We start from the raw sequence: 13,267 nt of genomic DNA on the forward strand, positions 1-13,267 counted from the left end.
TTTTTCAAAAGCTGACCATGCGCCTTATAATACAGTGCGCCTTATATATGGATCAATATTAAGTCGCAAAGTCTTGCAACTAAGGCAAGCAGCCGCCGACTAGTTTTTCCCCCGAAGACGAAGTAGTCCGCGGTGTATGCTGGGATGTATATACCGGCGTTTCATTTCCTAACCAATGTGTCAATCATCATTTGAATCAGTCACTATTGGCTTAAGTTATTCAGAGGTAAAGGGGGCGGATCCTTTATATCCTTTACAGACTCGCGTAGGCTAAAGGGGCGGAACAAAGCCTGCAATTGGCCGAAAAGATGAATGTTAATCCCACGTTGGGTTGCACTACAGCATAGAGAAAACATTTTTTACTATTCTGTATTTGTAAATATTTTACTCTCCTGAATTTACTACACTCACGGTTGTAAGACGACCATGGGTACGAATCATTATTGAACGTGATGGCTGCAAGAGAACTTAGGTGAGCTATGCGGCTTTATATTTTCCTGGTATCTTGTTTTAGAACAATCTTGATGTTTCTGTGATGAGTCTATTTTTAAACTACATTCAATTCAAAGTGTTTATTGTCATATGCACAGTGAAGAACCCCGTTTCCCTGCACAATAAAATTCTTACTTTGCTGTCCACACAGTTGCCAGCAAAAAATAAAATGGAAACTAAGGAATGGTTGGCATTACTTGAATCCCAAGACTTTAACCTTCCGAATGATATTTGGAACGATGCATTTGAGTGGTTGGTGACATCGTACAGACACTGTTTCCGTATATGTCTGAGACACGTATTTGCTTCTTTGCAAGCTTTCGGAATGTTAAAGGGGTAATAAGTTTGACTGAACGGTCTGACTGTTTTGTCGACGTTCCCATTGTAGCGCCTTATAATCCGGTGCGCCTTATGTATGGAAAATATAGGACCAAAAACTATTTTTTGGGGGTGCGCCCTATAACCCGGTGCGCCTTATAGTGCGGAAAATACGGTATAAAGATAAGATATACCAATACATTATCCATTCCAAATGCTTGATTGGTTATGTGTAAAAGTGCTCAAATAGATTTGGTCAGTCGCGCATAGTGTCACGGAGAGTGTACATCGTTGTTTCACTTATTAGGGAAATTGCTCACATGAAAAAGCACAAAATGAAGACTATATTATTTTAAATTTTACCGGGCTAGAGTATGCGTGTGCCATATATGTGTATGGCCCGGGCCATTATGTCCATGATTGGTGTAATCATTGCAGCAACACGTGCATATTTATCCTCATTCTATCCTTTCCTGCAACATCAGTTAAATGATGTGCACATGTATCACCTTTACAGCCTCATAAAGCAATCACAGCAATTGTGGCTGTTTAGGAAACACAGATTTTGCCACACCCATGGGCATACTTGATAACAGTTCCCAGTGCCTAGAGTTTGTATTTCAAAGTAATTCATTGTTGTTGGTTTTAAGTAGATCGTTCAGGTTTTATATACTATACTGTTGGGGTGTCTCTGTGGTGGAGTGTCAACCTCCCAACCTGAGGGTTTCGGCGTTGATCCCTACTTATGGCTAGGGCACTAAACAGCAAGCCAGATCCAGACTTTATGTTCTCATGTGGGCCGGATCAGTACAAAAATGCCAACGCTAAATATTTAGCTTTGTTCTTCAGTACTATGCTTTATGATTCAGCCTACATTTGTAGCATACCCTACAGGTTATAACCGCGGATGACAAGGGACCTTTTCTAAGCACAAGACATTTATTCACAAACAACGAAAAGAAAAAGATTGTTATTTTATGTTTTAACAATTTGTGTAATTTAACCGTTGGGTAAACACAGCTTTATATCAGAATCAACTTACCACAAACATTACAAACATAAGTAAACTTGGGAGCTATGAATAAAAATATGCTTGCCTCAATTGTCACACTGCTTTAAAAAAATAATAAAAAAAATAAAAGAATTAGAGTTTGAGCAGTGAACGGGCAATAACATCAGATGAAAATTTGAGGCTTGGCCTACTGAAACTGAGGAAATGACTGCCTATTATTGTCTTTAACCTGAAACCAGAGTGGATACCAGCTCTTTTACACATTTACTGTCCTCTAGCGATGGTAAGGAGCATTTCATTTGCATTTATTTAGAAAATCTTTCGAAGGAAATGAGCTAGAGACTTACTTTTTTTGACATACTCAGAAATTTATGGCAGGCTGGATTAAACCATCCAACGGGCATGATCCTTCCCACGGGCTATCTACAGTGAAGAAAATAAGCATTTGAACACCCTGCTATTTTGCTATTTCGCCCACTTAGAAATCATGGACGGTTCTGAAATTTTCATCGTAGGAGTATGTTCACTGCGGGAGTGATAAACTAAAAACAAAAATCCAGAAATCACAATGCATGATTTCTTAACGATTTATTTGTGTGATATAGCTGCAAATAAGTATTTGAACACCTGAGAAAAATAATGTTAATATTTGATAAACTAGCCTTTGTTTGCTAAGACAGAGTCAAACGTTTCCGTAGTCTTTCACAACGTTTGCATACACTGCAGGATGGATCTTGGCCCACTCCTCCACAAAGATCTTCTCTAGATCAGTCTGGTTTCTGGAAGGCGGTTGTTCCCCAAAATCTCACAATACATGGCCCCAGTCATCCTCTCTTAAATGCAGTGCACTCGTCCTGGCCCATGTGCAGAAAAACACCCACATGCTTCAGAGTAGGGATGGTGTTTTTCGGATTGTACTCTTCATTCTTCTTCCTCCAAACACGCTTATTGGAATTATGATCAAAAAGTTATATTTTGGTATCATCTGACCACAAACCTTTCTCCCACGACTCCTCCGTATCATCCAAAGGGTCATATTCAAACTTAAGACAGGCCTTGACATGTGGCGGTTTAAGCAGGGGAACCTTTCGTGCATGCATGATTTCAAATCATGCCGTCTTGGTGTATTACCTACAGTATCCTTGGAAACTGTGGTCCCAGTTCCTTTCAGGTCATTGACCAACTCCTGTCGTGTTGTTCCGGCCTGATTCCTCACCTTTCTTAGAATCATTGAGACCCCACGAGGTGGTATCTTGCATGGGCTCCACTCCGATTAAGATTGACTGTCTTGTTTAGCTTCTTCCATTTTTTAATAATTGCTCCAACAGTGGACCTTTTTTCACCAAGCTGCTTGGCAATTGCTCCGTAGCCCTTTCCAGCCTTTTGGAGGTGTACAATTTTGTCTCTGATGTCTTTCTACAACTCTTTGGTCTTTGCCATGTTACAAATTAAAGTCTTACTGATTGTATGGGGTGGACAGGTGTCTTTATGCAGCTAAGGACCTCAAACAAGTGCATCTGATTCAGGATGATACATGGAGTGCAGGTGGACTTCTAATGGGCAGAGTAAAAGATCTTTCAGGGTCAGAATTCAAGAGGATACACAGGTGTTCAAATACTTTTTTGCAGCTGTATCACACAAGTAAATTGTGAAAAAAATCATGCTTTGTGATTTCTGGATTTTTCCTTTCAATATATCCCTCTCACAGTGGACATGCACCTCCGATGAAAGTTTCAGACCCCTCCATGATTTCTAAGTGGGAGAAATAGCAAAATACCAGGGTGTTTGAATACTTATTTTCTTCACTGTATTTGATACAGCTGTATATGCAGGGAATAGTTGGATTAAAATCAACATTAAAGTTTTTGACCATTACAGAATAATCAATCAACATGAATAGTGACAGGAGTGAACCTCGTAAATATGGTCTTTGGGAAAACGGGTGCAGAATGAGTGATGTCATTATACAATTAGACTTTGGTTTTGCATTTTACTTTTTACATTAAAAGGAATTTACTCCCTTCATTCACCACAGCTAATGAAGGACTGTGTTTGTTTCCTCCTCACTTCAAAAACGTGTTTCATCGCTGTGCCTCATGGATTCATGAGTTGTGCTTTTATGTTGCGGATCAGAAATTATCTCAGAACAAATGTGGCATTTTTGCCGCTGTGAAAGAAAATAAAATACACAATTCACAAAAAAATCAACCTATTCAAGTGCGCCCTGCTTACCAATTTAGCCAGGGGCAGCTTTTATCACTTGTCTCTGTACTGCAGATGTTTAATCCACCATCCACGAGGAAGAACAAATAGTTGAGGACGGTAAAACATAAGGGATTAGGTAAACCGAAAGGCTTTTTCCTGAATGAGTATAGTTTATGAAAGGAACAAACTCAACTCACACAGTTGGACTTTTAGCAGTCCAGATAAGAGCATAGTCAGATTTCAGTGCACGTTTATACGGCCTTATAAAACCTGAATATCAGCCAGATCTTTGACAAATCCTGCATTGAAACGCATCGATATTGTGTAGCGTAGAAAGCGCTGTCAAAATGAAGTCAATATAAGGTACGGCCTACCATTTATACTCATGTTTCCTTTCATGATTCTTAATAAAAATGTCACTTGTGGTTCTCTAGATTGTGTTTGAGGCTCAACGAGGATTATCCGGCAGCTGCGACTCGGCCCTCGACAACATCCTCATTACAGATGGAGCATGTCCCAGTAAGTAAACTCAAAATGTTATTTCAATAGTATGTGTTGAGGAATGGCTTTATCCGCAGCGTGTTCATTGCTTCCTAAGTAGGCAGGTTTTCAAAATAGAGGCAGAAAACAAATGAGCAGATCCTTCGAAGGTTTTATTACAGAATAACGGTGCGGAGGTTCAGGATTCAAGTCCAGCTACCGCAGCCTCCTGTGTGAAGTTTGCATGTTCTCCCTGTACCTGCGTGGGTTTTCTCCGGGCACTCCAGTTTCCTCCCACATCCCAAAAACATGCATGTCAGCTTAATTGGCCCGTCTAAATTGTCCCTAGGTGTGTATGAGTGAGAGAGTTGTCTGTCCCTGTGTGCCCTGCGACTGGCTGGCAATCAGTTCAGGGTGTCCCCTGCCCTCTGCCCGGAGATAGCTGGGATGAGCTCCAGCACTTCCGCGACCCTACTGAGGATAAGCGGTCCAGATACTGGATGGATGGATATTCTGGGCATAAATTGACTAAGACAAAGGCTTTAGCAGCCCACTTGTTGTCAATCATTCTTACACAAAAAGGGCAGTCCATAAACTATATCGACTATATCTATATCGAGTCAAACATTCAATTAAATTGAGAACTGTTCTACCGATGACCCCCTTGTCAGCTATTACAAAGTTTTACTCAAGCCGCTCAATGCTATCACTCGGGCAGGTTGCAGAGGGTGTTGTGTGTGTGTGTGTTGGGTGGGCCTGACTCTGTGAGTGACTGATTGGCTGGTGTATACTGTTAGTCAAACAGCAGGGCGTCAATGTGTCCGCCGAAACAAACTGCGAAGCACAACAACTGCCAGTATTTTAGTGGCTCGTGACATTCAAAAGAAATTCATCAATTTAAACCGGACTCTTTGGGAGGTCAGAAGTGCGCAAATAAATGCGGATCCCCACCGAGTGTTCTGTGGATTGTAATCGGGTCCGGGAAGAGACTGAGGTGACGTCAGGAGAGAAAGCAATAGCAAGGCTGCAGGTCCAGCCTATTGCAGCTAGGCACAACTCTGACAAGTCGCCCCCCTCTGAGCCTGTATCCCACCGCCAGATTTTTTACCCCAAAAAATGGACGACCTGTAACTACATCTTGTGGGACACTTCTGCATTTGTGATAATCAAGGAGACCTGGTTCAACCCAAGTATCCCCGATACTCGCGTGCAGCTGGCCAGCCGCTCTCTACGATGCTGTCTTACACTGAAACGAGAAACCCTCCAATTTGGTTGTTTTTTTGTATGATGCCAATAAAGACCATTCATTTAACTGCAATTCTGTGTTTTTATTTGTAGATCTAGAGTTGTTATTTTGTTACAGTCTTATATAATATATGTCACTAATATCTAATAAACGATTCTACTTTGCTGGTTGTGAATATTGCAGGATTTTTTTTTGCATTGAAAGCCCCTGCGTAAAACACGGGATTACCGTACTGCAATTTCAGATAATGTTTAATCTACAGCTTGCATCTCTGGCTGCGACTTTGACGTTTTGGATGATTTATGTGGTTGGTCTACTTTCACACCCGATGAGACTATTTTTGGCTTTGAGCAATGGAGCGGGACAACAAACACTGAAGGCACTGGACCTGATGATGACTTCTCCAAACCAGGACGTAAGTAAAAGGAACAGGGCAAACTTGTGAAAATTTCCAGTAATTTCATTACTTGTTTTACATTCTCTCAGTGGGATCCTATATGCTGATGGATTCATCCTATTTCGAGCCTGGACTTCAAGGGCAAATCAGAAGCCCTGTTGTGTCCTCTTCTTCTGGGTGCCTAGAGCTTACATTTCATTATTATCTGTATGGCACCAGCAATACCATGCAGATCACTGTACACACCTTAACAGGTGAGAGGCCACTAACACAAACAGTTGACTGTTGGGTTCAAAGCTGTCATTTTTGTCGGCTTCCGATTCCTTTGGAGATCTTTGACTCATTGGAGTTCTATGCAGTAAGTCAAATCTGTTTCAATTAATGTATTGTGCTCCTTAGGAGGAACAATTGGGCCAGCTATTTTCACTGTCAAAGGAAACCAAGGTCCAGCCTGGAAGTCTGCTACTGCTAGTCTTTTAAGCAATGCTGAGATACAGGTCATCATACTACCATCTGCATTTGCAGACTTATACTAAGGACACACAACTAAACTGTTTCCATTACATTTCAGTTTGTAATCGTGGGAACATACGGAGAGACTCCAGAAACTGATATTGCTGTTGATGCTGTGTGTGTTATGGCCTGTCAAGGTGAGGAAATTACCAATTATATTCTGTTTTAGCTGTAGGTTAGCTTTATGTTTGGACTTAAAGAAAGAAAGAAAATATCTGAATTAAAGAGGAGGCATATGACAATTTATAAGGTGGACGGCAGGTATAAAAAGCGGGCGTTGTTACCAATTCTGTCGTTTGAACATAACTACCTGAAATAGAATACAGTAAATAAATTGTTTTCATAATCTTGTGCGCTTCTTAAGGTTATTGATGGCTGTGGGGAGGAAACTGGCCCGTAGCCTGTTAGTCTTAATGGAACCAGATTAATCTGCCTTTACAGTACTAGAAATAATTGATTTTCAAAATCTCCTTGTAGTTAACCTTCACTGACTGTGCTTTTCAAACTTTTTGTTGAAAGCTCAACTAACCACGTCACAGCCACCGGTATCAACTTCTATATCCACAATCGGATCAAGTACACCAAAACCAACAACCCCAAGGCCAACTACCCCAAATCCAAGTAAAGGATGAATTGTATACATATCATGAGTTTCTGATCATATGCCAACAACAGTCTTGATAATTGTTGCAAGTACCGATACTACATATATTACATATATTACACTCCTAGCACTGACAAGCATGTATAGTTTTGATTCAGCGCGAAAGTCATTAGCTATTGCTAAAGTATTTCATTTTTCTTTTGTGGTGCAGTTGAGTGCCCTCCGAATGCAGAATACATTGAATGTGGTCCAGCTTGTATTCCCACATGCATGGAACCATCCACCAACTGCAGCGGCTCCTGTATCACCGGCTGCTTTTGTAAACCAGGATTTGTTTTCAAGGGTAAAAACTGTGTACCACTGGAGAAATGTGGGTGTCTGGATCACAATAACAACTATTATGAGGTAACTGTTGACCACACCAAAACACTTTTCCAGAACAAAAAGCTTCAGCTCTTATCCTATTTGATAATGTTTGTACTTTAGCCTGGAGAGATTGTATTCGGTGATGGATGCTCCAAGCTGTGTCGCTGTGCAGGGAACTACACTTTGGAATGTGTGGATAACACCTGTGATCCCACTGAGGAGTGTCGTGAAGTTAACGGGGTCGCTGGATGCTACCCAAAAGGTAACTCGTCCAAAATTCTGCTACCAGCTAATAAACTTGACTTTTAGTCTCTGAATTGAATCAACCTTCAACATGATTGTCATCAAAATTCTTTATGTTTTCCCCTAAAGGTACATCCTCGTGCATTGCATCCGGAGATCCTCACTACACGACCTTTGACAAGCGTAGGTACAACTTCATGGGCAACTGCACTTACACCATGGCTACAGTCTGCAATAAATCCGCGTTGCCCGATTTTGCCGTTTACGCCGACAATGAAAACCGCTACAACAGACCCAGCATTTCTTATGTGAAAGCGGTTCACGTGTATGTAGAATCCGGTGGTATTTCCATCTTCAAAGGAGGTGATGTGCATGTAAGAAATGAAGCAAACTTTCTCCACTTTATAAAGTCATGGAATAACTTGGTTTTGTGCTTTCCCATTTACAAGTCTCTACTTACTTTCCACATCCAGGTGAATGGAATCAAAGTAAACCTTCCAATGAATCCCTTTCCAGGCGTGTCTGTGTTCAAATCAGGGAAGCACTATACTGTGTCCTTGGATTTTGGCGTAACAGTGCGCTATGATGGAAACCATTTCATGGACGTCAAAGTTATTAAAGAGTGAGCACAACCCGTGAAAGTGTTGGTATTGGATTCTGAATAACATTTTTTACATGTGTCGTAATGAGGACTCTTGTAATGTCTCACCTGCAGCTATAAAACTCTACTGTGTGGATTGTGTGGAGATTACAATGGAGATCCAAAAGATGACTTCCGAAAGCCAGATCTGTCATTGACCAATAATCCTAATGACTTTGGAAACAGCTGGAATATTGATCCACAGTAAGACTTAGTTGTTTGCACATATCATTTTTGTGTTTGGGCATTCTGTTGAATTTTTATAATTCTCATCATTTGTTGTTCTATTGGCGCAAGGTGTAACAAGAAACCCAACACCACTCATCCTGAATGTGAGGCAGAGGAACAGAAGCTCTATGAGAGCTCTGGATATTGTGGCGTCCTCCTGGACAAAAATGGTCCTTTTGCTGTTTGTCATGCTAAAGTAAATCCCAATGTAAGTCCCAAGCCCCTAAGCACATGGACAAACATTCGGGGTAAATCTGAGAAGTCGGATTATGATATCTGCTTGTATGTTTAGGGTTACTTCAAGGACTGTGTCTTTGACCTGTGTGTGCTTGATGGAGCTAATTCCATTCTGTGTGAAGCCATAGAAGCCTATGTCAATGAGTGCCAGGACCGTGGGGTCAACATCGGACCTTGGAGGAACGAAACCTTCTGTCGTGAGTCTAAAGTGCACATTTTTTAATTCGGACTAATCATATTTCCTATATTTCATGTTGCTGAGGTTCAACAGAAGGCCAGATTATTATGATTCAGTGATATTCTTCTAACTTGAGACCTATGCTACACAGCTTTTGGCTGCGGCCCCAACAGCCACTATGATCCCTGTGCGGACCCCTGTCAGAACACATGTTCCGGCAAACCCCCTTCCTGCAGCGGACCGTGCACCGAGTCCTGTGTTTGTAATCCGGGCTACATCTTAAGTGCGGGAAAATGTGTCACCAATTCTTCATGTGGATGCAAACACACAAATGGTCAATATTATCAGGTATTGCAAGAAGATAGGAAACAGTACACTTCCACTGTAGTTTAAATCTAAAATTCTCTGCAACATATCTAATGTGTGTTTCTGTCAGCCAGGAGAGGAGTTCTATGTTGAGGACTGTAATCTGAAGTGCAGGTGTAATGCCCCCTACGTTACCTGTCAGGCATCTCAATGCCCTCCAATGCACGAGTGTCAAGTTCAAGGGGGTGAACTCGGCTGCTATCCTACAGGTGATGTCACATTCTTAAGAGTTTTGTTTTGGTGAACATCGAGACAAATTCAATAACTGTCATACTTCTAAATTAATTCCTCTGAAATCTTAGGAACAACAACACCAACAACTCCAAGACCGACTACACCAAAACCAAGTAAATTATCTTCATAAAAGCTCAATGGAGTGTTGTCTTATGAGCCATTCACACAATGCTGTTGTTTTTATTTTGATGTAGTTGAGTGCCCTCCGAATGCAGAATACATTGAATGTGGTCCAGCTTGTATTCCCACATGCATAGAACCATCCACCAACTGCAGCGGCTCCTGTATCACCGGCTGCTTTTGTAAACCAGGATTTGTTTTCAAGGGTAAAAACTGTGTACCACTGGAGAAATGTGGGTGTCTGGATCACAATAACAACTATTATGAGGTAACTGTTGACCACACCAAAACACTTTTCCAGAACAAAAGGCTTCAGCCCTTATCCTTTTTGATAATATTTGTATTTTAGCCTGGAGAGATTGTATTCGGTGATGGATGCTCCAAGCTGTGTCGCTGTGCAGGGAACTACACTTTGGAATGTGTGGATAACACCTGTGATCCCACTGAGGAATGTCGTGAAGTTAACGGGGTCCCTGGATGCTACCCAAAAGGTAACTCATCCAAAATTCTGCTACCAGCTATAAACTTGACTTTTAGTCTCTGAATTGAATCAACCTTCAACATGATTGTCATCAAAATTCTTTATGTTTTCCCCTAAAGGTACATCCTCGTGCATTGCATCCGGAGATCCTCACTACGCGACCTTTGACAAGCGTAGGTACAACTTCATGGGCAACTGCACTTACACCATGGCTACAGTCTGCAATAAATCCGCGATGCCCGATTTTGCCGTTTACGCCGACAATGAAAACCGCTACAACAGACCCAGCATTTCTTATGTGAAAGCGGTTCACGTGTATGTAGAATCCGGTGGTATTTCCATCTTCAAAGGAGGTGATGTGCATGTAAGAAATGAAGCAAACTTTTTACATTTTATAAAGTCATGGAATAACTTGGTTTTGTGCTTTCCCATTTACAAGTCTCTACTTACTTTCCACATCCAGGTGAATGGAATCAAAGTAAACCTTCCAATGAATCCCTTTCCAGGCGTGTCTGTGTTCAAATCAGGGAAGCACTATACTGTGTCCTTGGATTTTGGCGTAACAGTGCGCTATGATGGAAACCACTTCATGGACGTCAAAGTTATTAAAGAGTGAGCACAACCCGTAAAAGTGTTGGTATTGGATTCTGAAAAAACATTTTTTACATGTGTTCTAATGAGGACTCTGTAATGTCTCACCTGCAGCTATAAAACTCTACTGTGTGGATTGTGTGGAGATTACAATGGAGATCCAAAAGATGACTTCCGAAAGCCAGATCTGTCATTGACCAATAATCCTAATGACTTTGGAAACAGCTGGAATATTGATCCACAGTAAGAATGAGTTGTTTGCACATAACATTTTTGCGTTAGGGCATTCTGTTGAATTTTTATAATTCTCATCATTTGTTGTTCTATTGGCGCAAGGTGTAACAAGAAACCCAACACCACTCATCCTGAATGTGAGGCAGAGGAACAGAAGCTCTATGAGAGTTCTAGATATTGTGGCGTCCTCCTGGACAAAAATGGTCCTTTTGCCGTGTGTCATGCTAAAGTCAATCCCAATGTAAGTCCCAAGCCCCTAAGCACATGGACAAACTTTCGGGGTAAATTTGAGAAGTCGGATTATGACAGCTGCTTGTATGTTTAGGGTTACTTCAAGGACTGTGTCTTTGACCTTTGTGTGCTTGATGGAGCTCAGTCCATTCTGTGTGAAGCCATAGAAGCCTATGTCAATGAGTGCCAGGACCGTGGGGTCAACATCGGACCTTGGAGGAACGAAACCTTCTGTCGTGAGTCGAAAGTGCACATTTTTTAACTGGGACTAATCATATTTCCTATATAGCATGTTGCTGAGGTTCAACAGAAGGCCAGATTATAATGATTCAGTGATATTCTTCTAACTTGAGACCTGTGCCACACAGCTTTTGGCTGCGGCCCCAACAGCCACTATGATCCCTGTGCGGACCCCTGTCAGAACACATGTTCCGGCAAACCCCCTTCCTGCAGCGGACCGTGCACCGAGTCCTGTGTTTGTAATCCGGGCTACATCTTAAGTGCGGGAAAATGTGTCACCAATTCTTCATGTGGATGCAAACACACAAATGGTCAATATTATCAGGTATTGCAAGAAGATAGGAAACAGTACACTTCCACTGTAGTTTAAATCTAAAATTCTCTGCAACATATCTAATGTGTGTTTCTGTCAGCCAGGAGAGGAGTTCTATGTTGAGGACTGTAATCTGAAGTGCAGGTGTAATGCCCCCTACGTTACCTGTCAGGCATCTCAATGCCCTCCAATGCACGAGTGTCAAGTTCAAGGGGGTGAACTCGGCTGCTATCCTACAGGTGATGTCACATTCTTAAGAGTTTTGTTTTGGTGAACATCGAGACAAATTCAATAACTGTCATACTTCTTGAAATTAATTCCTCTGAAATCTTAGGAACAACAACACCAACAACTCCAAGACCGACTACACCAAAACCAAGTAAATTATCTTCATAAAAGCTCAGTGGAGTGTTGTCTTATGAGCCATTCACACAATGCTGTTGTTTTTATTTTGATGTAGTTGAGTGCCCTCCGAATGCAGAATACATTGAATGTGGTCCAGCTTGTATTCCCACATGCATGGAACCATCTACTAACTGCAGCGGCTCCTGTATCACCGGCTGCTTTTGTAAACCAGGATTTGTTTTCAAGGGTAAAAACTGTGTACCACTGGAGAAATGTGGGTGTCTGGATCACAATAACAACTATTATGAGGTAACTGTTGACCACACCAAAACACTTTTCCAGAACAAAAAGCTTCAGCTCTTATCCTATTTGATAATGTTTGTACTTTAGCCTGGAGAGATTGTATTCGGTGATGGATGCTCCAAGCTGTGTCGCTGTGCAGGGAACTACACTTTGGAATGTGTGGATAACACCTGTGATCCCACTGAGGAGTGTCGTGAAGTTAACGGGGTCGCTGGATGCTACCCAAAAGGTAACTCGTCTAAAATTCTGTTAACAGCTATAAACATGACTTTTAGTCTCTGAATTGAATCAACCTTCAACATGATTGTCATCAAAATTCTTTATGTTTTCCCCTAAAGGTACATCCTCGTGCATTGCATCCGGAGATCCTCACTACGCGACCTTTGACAAGCGTAGGTACAACTTCATGGGCAACTGCACTTACACCATGGCTACAGTCTGCAATAAATCCGCGATGCCCGATTTTGCCGTTTACGCCGACAATGAAAACCGCTACAACAGACCCAGCATTTCTTATGTGAAAGCGGTTCACGTGTATGTAGAATCCGGTGGTATTTCCATCTTCAAAGGAGGTGATGTGCATGTAAGAAATGAAGCAAACTTTTTACATTTTATAAAGTCATGGAATAACTTGGTTTTGTGCTTTCCCA

At 41.6% G+C, this 13,267-nt stretch overlaps 1 protein-coding gene across 1 annotated transcript in view; it reads left to right on the forward strand.

Moving 5' to 3' along the window:
• The window catches only part of zanl (zonadhesin, like), a 98,512-nt gene that overhangs the window by 9,324 nt on the left and 75,921 nt on the right, over positions 1–13,267 (forward strand). The window contains exons 5-33 of the mRNA XM_088347424.1: positions 4,462–4,546; positions 6,016–6,168; positions 6,240–6,404; positions 6,550–6,647; positions 6,722–6,800; positions 7,183–7,284; positions 7,479–7,672; positions 7,754–7,895; positions 8,006–8,250; positions 8,350–8,498; positions 8,592–8,720; positions 8,814–8,952; positions 9,037–9,178; positions 9,311–9,507; positions 9,596–9,734; positions 9,828–9,872; positions 9,954–10,147; positions 10,229–10,370; positions 10,480–10,724; positions 10,824–10,972; positions 11,066–11,194; positions 11,288–11,426; positions 11,511–11,652; positions 11,785–11,981; positions 12,070–12,208; positions 12,304–12,348; positions 12,430–12,623; positions 12,705–12,846; positions 12,956–13,200. Of these exons, the coding sequence (XP_088203550.1) occupies positions 4,462–4,546; positions 6,016–6,168; positions 6,240–6,404; positions 6,550–6,647; positions 6,722–6,800; positions 7,183–7,284; positions 7,479–7,672; positions 7,754–7,895; positions 8,006–8,250; positions 8,350–8,498; positions 8,592–8,720; positions 8,814–8,952; positions 9,037–9,178; positions 9,311–9,507; positions 9,596–9,734; positions 9,828–9,872; positions 9,954–10,147; positions 10,229–10,370; positions 10,480–10,724; positions 10,824–10,972; positions 11,066–11,194; positions 11,288–11,426; positions 11,511–11,652; positions 11,785–11,981; positions 12,070–12,208; positions 12,304–12,348; positions 12,430–12,623; positions 12,705–12,846; positions 12,956–13,200 (4,305 nt within the window). The remainder of the gene's footprint in view (positions 1–4,461; positions 4,547–6,015; positions 6,169–6,239; positions 6,405–6,549; positions 6,648–6,721; positions 6,801–7,182; positions 7,285–7,478; positions 7,673–7,753; positions 7,896–8,005; positions 8,251–8,349; positions 8,499–8,591; positions 8,721–8,813; positions 8,953–9,036; positions 9,179–9,310; positions 9,508–9,595; positions 9,735–9,827; positions 9,873–9,953; positions 10,148–10,228; positions 10,371–10,479; positions 10,725–10,823; positions 10,973–11,065; positions 11,195–11,287; positions 11,427–11,510; positions 11,653–11,784; positions 11,982–12,069; positions 12,209–12,303; positions 12,349–12,429; positions 12,624–12,704; positions 12,847–12,955; positions 13,201–13,267) is intronic.

This window comes from Urocampus carinirostris, chromosome 11 (assembly GCF_059441175.1).
Source record: "Urocampus carinirostris isolate Australia breed hairy pipefish chromosome 11, RoL_Ucar_1.0, whole genome shotgun sequence".
Classification (NCBI taxonomy): Eukaryota; Metazoa; Chordata; class Actinopteri; order Syngnathiformes; family Syngnathidae; genus Urocampus; species Urocampus carinirostris.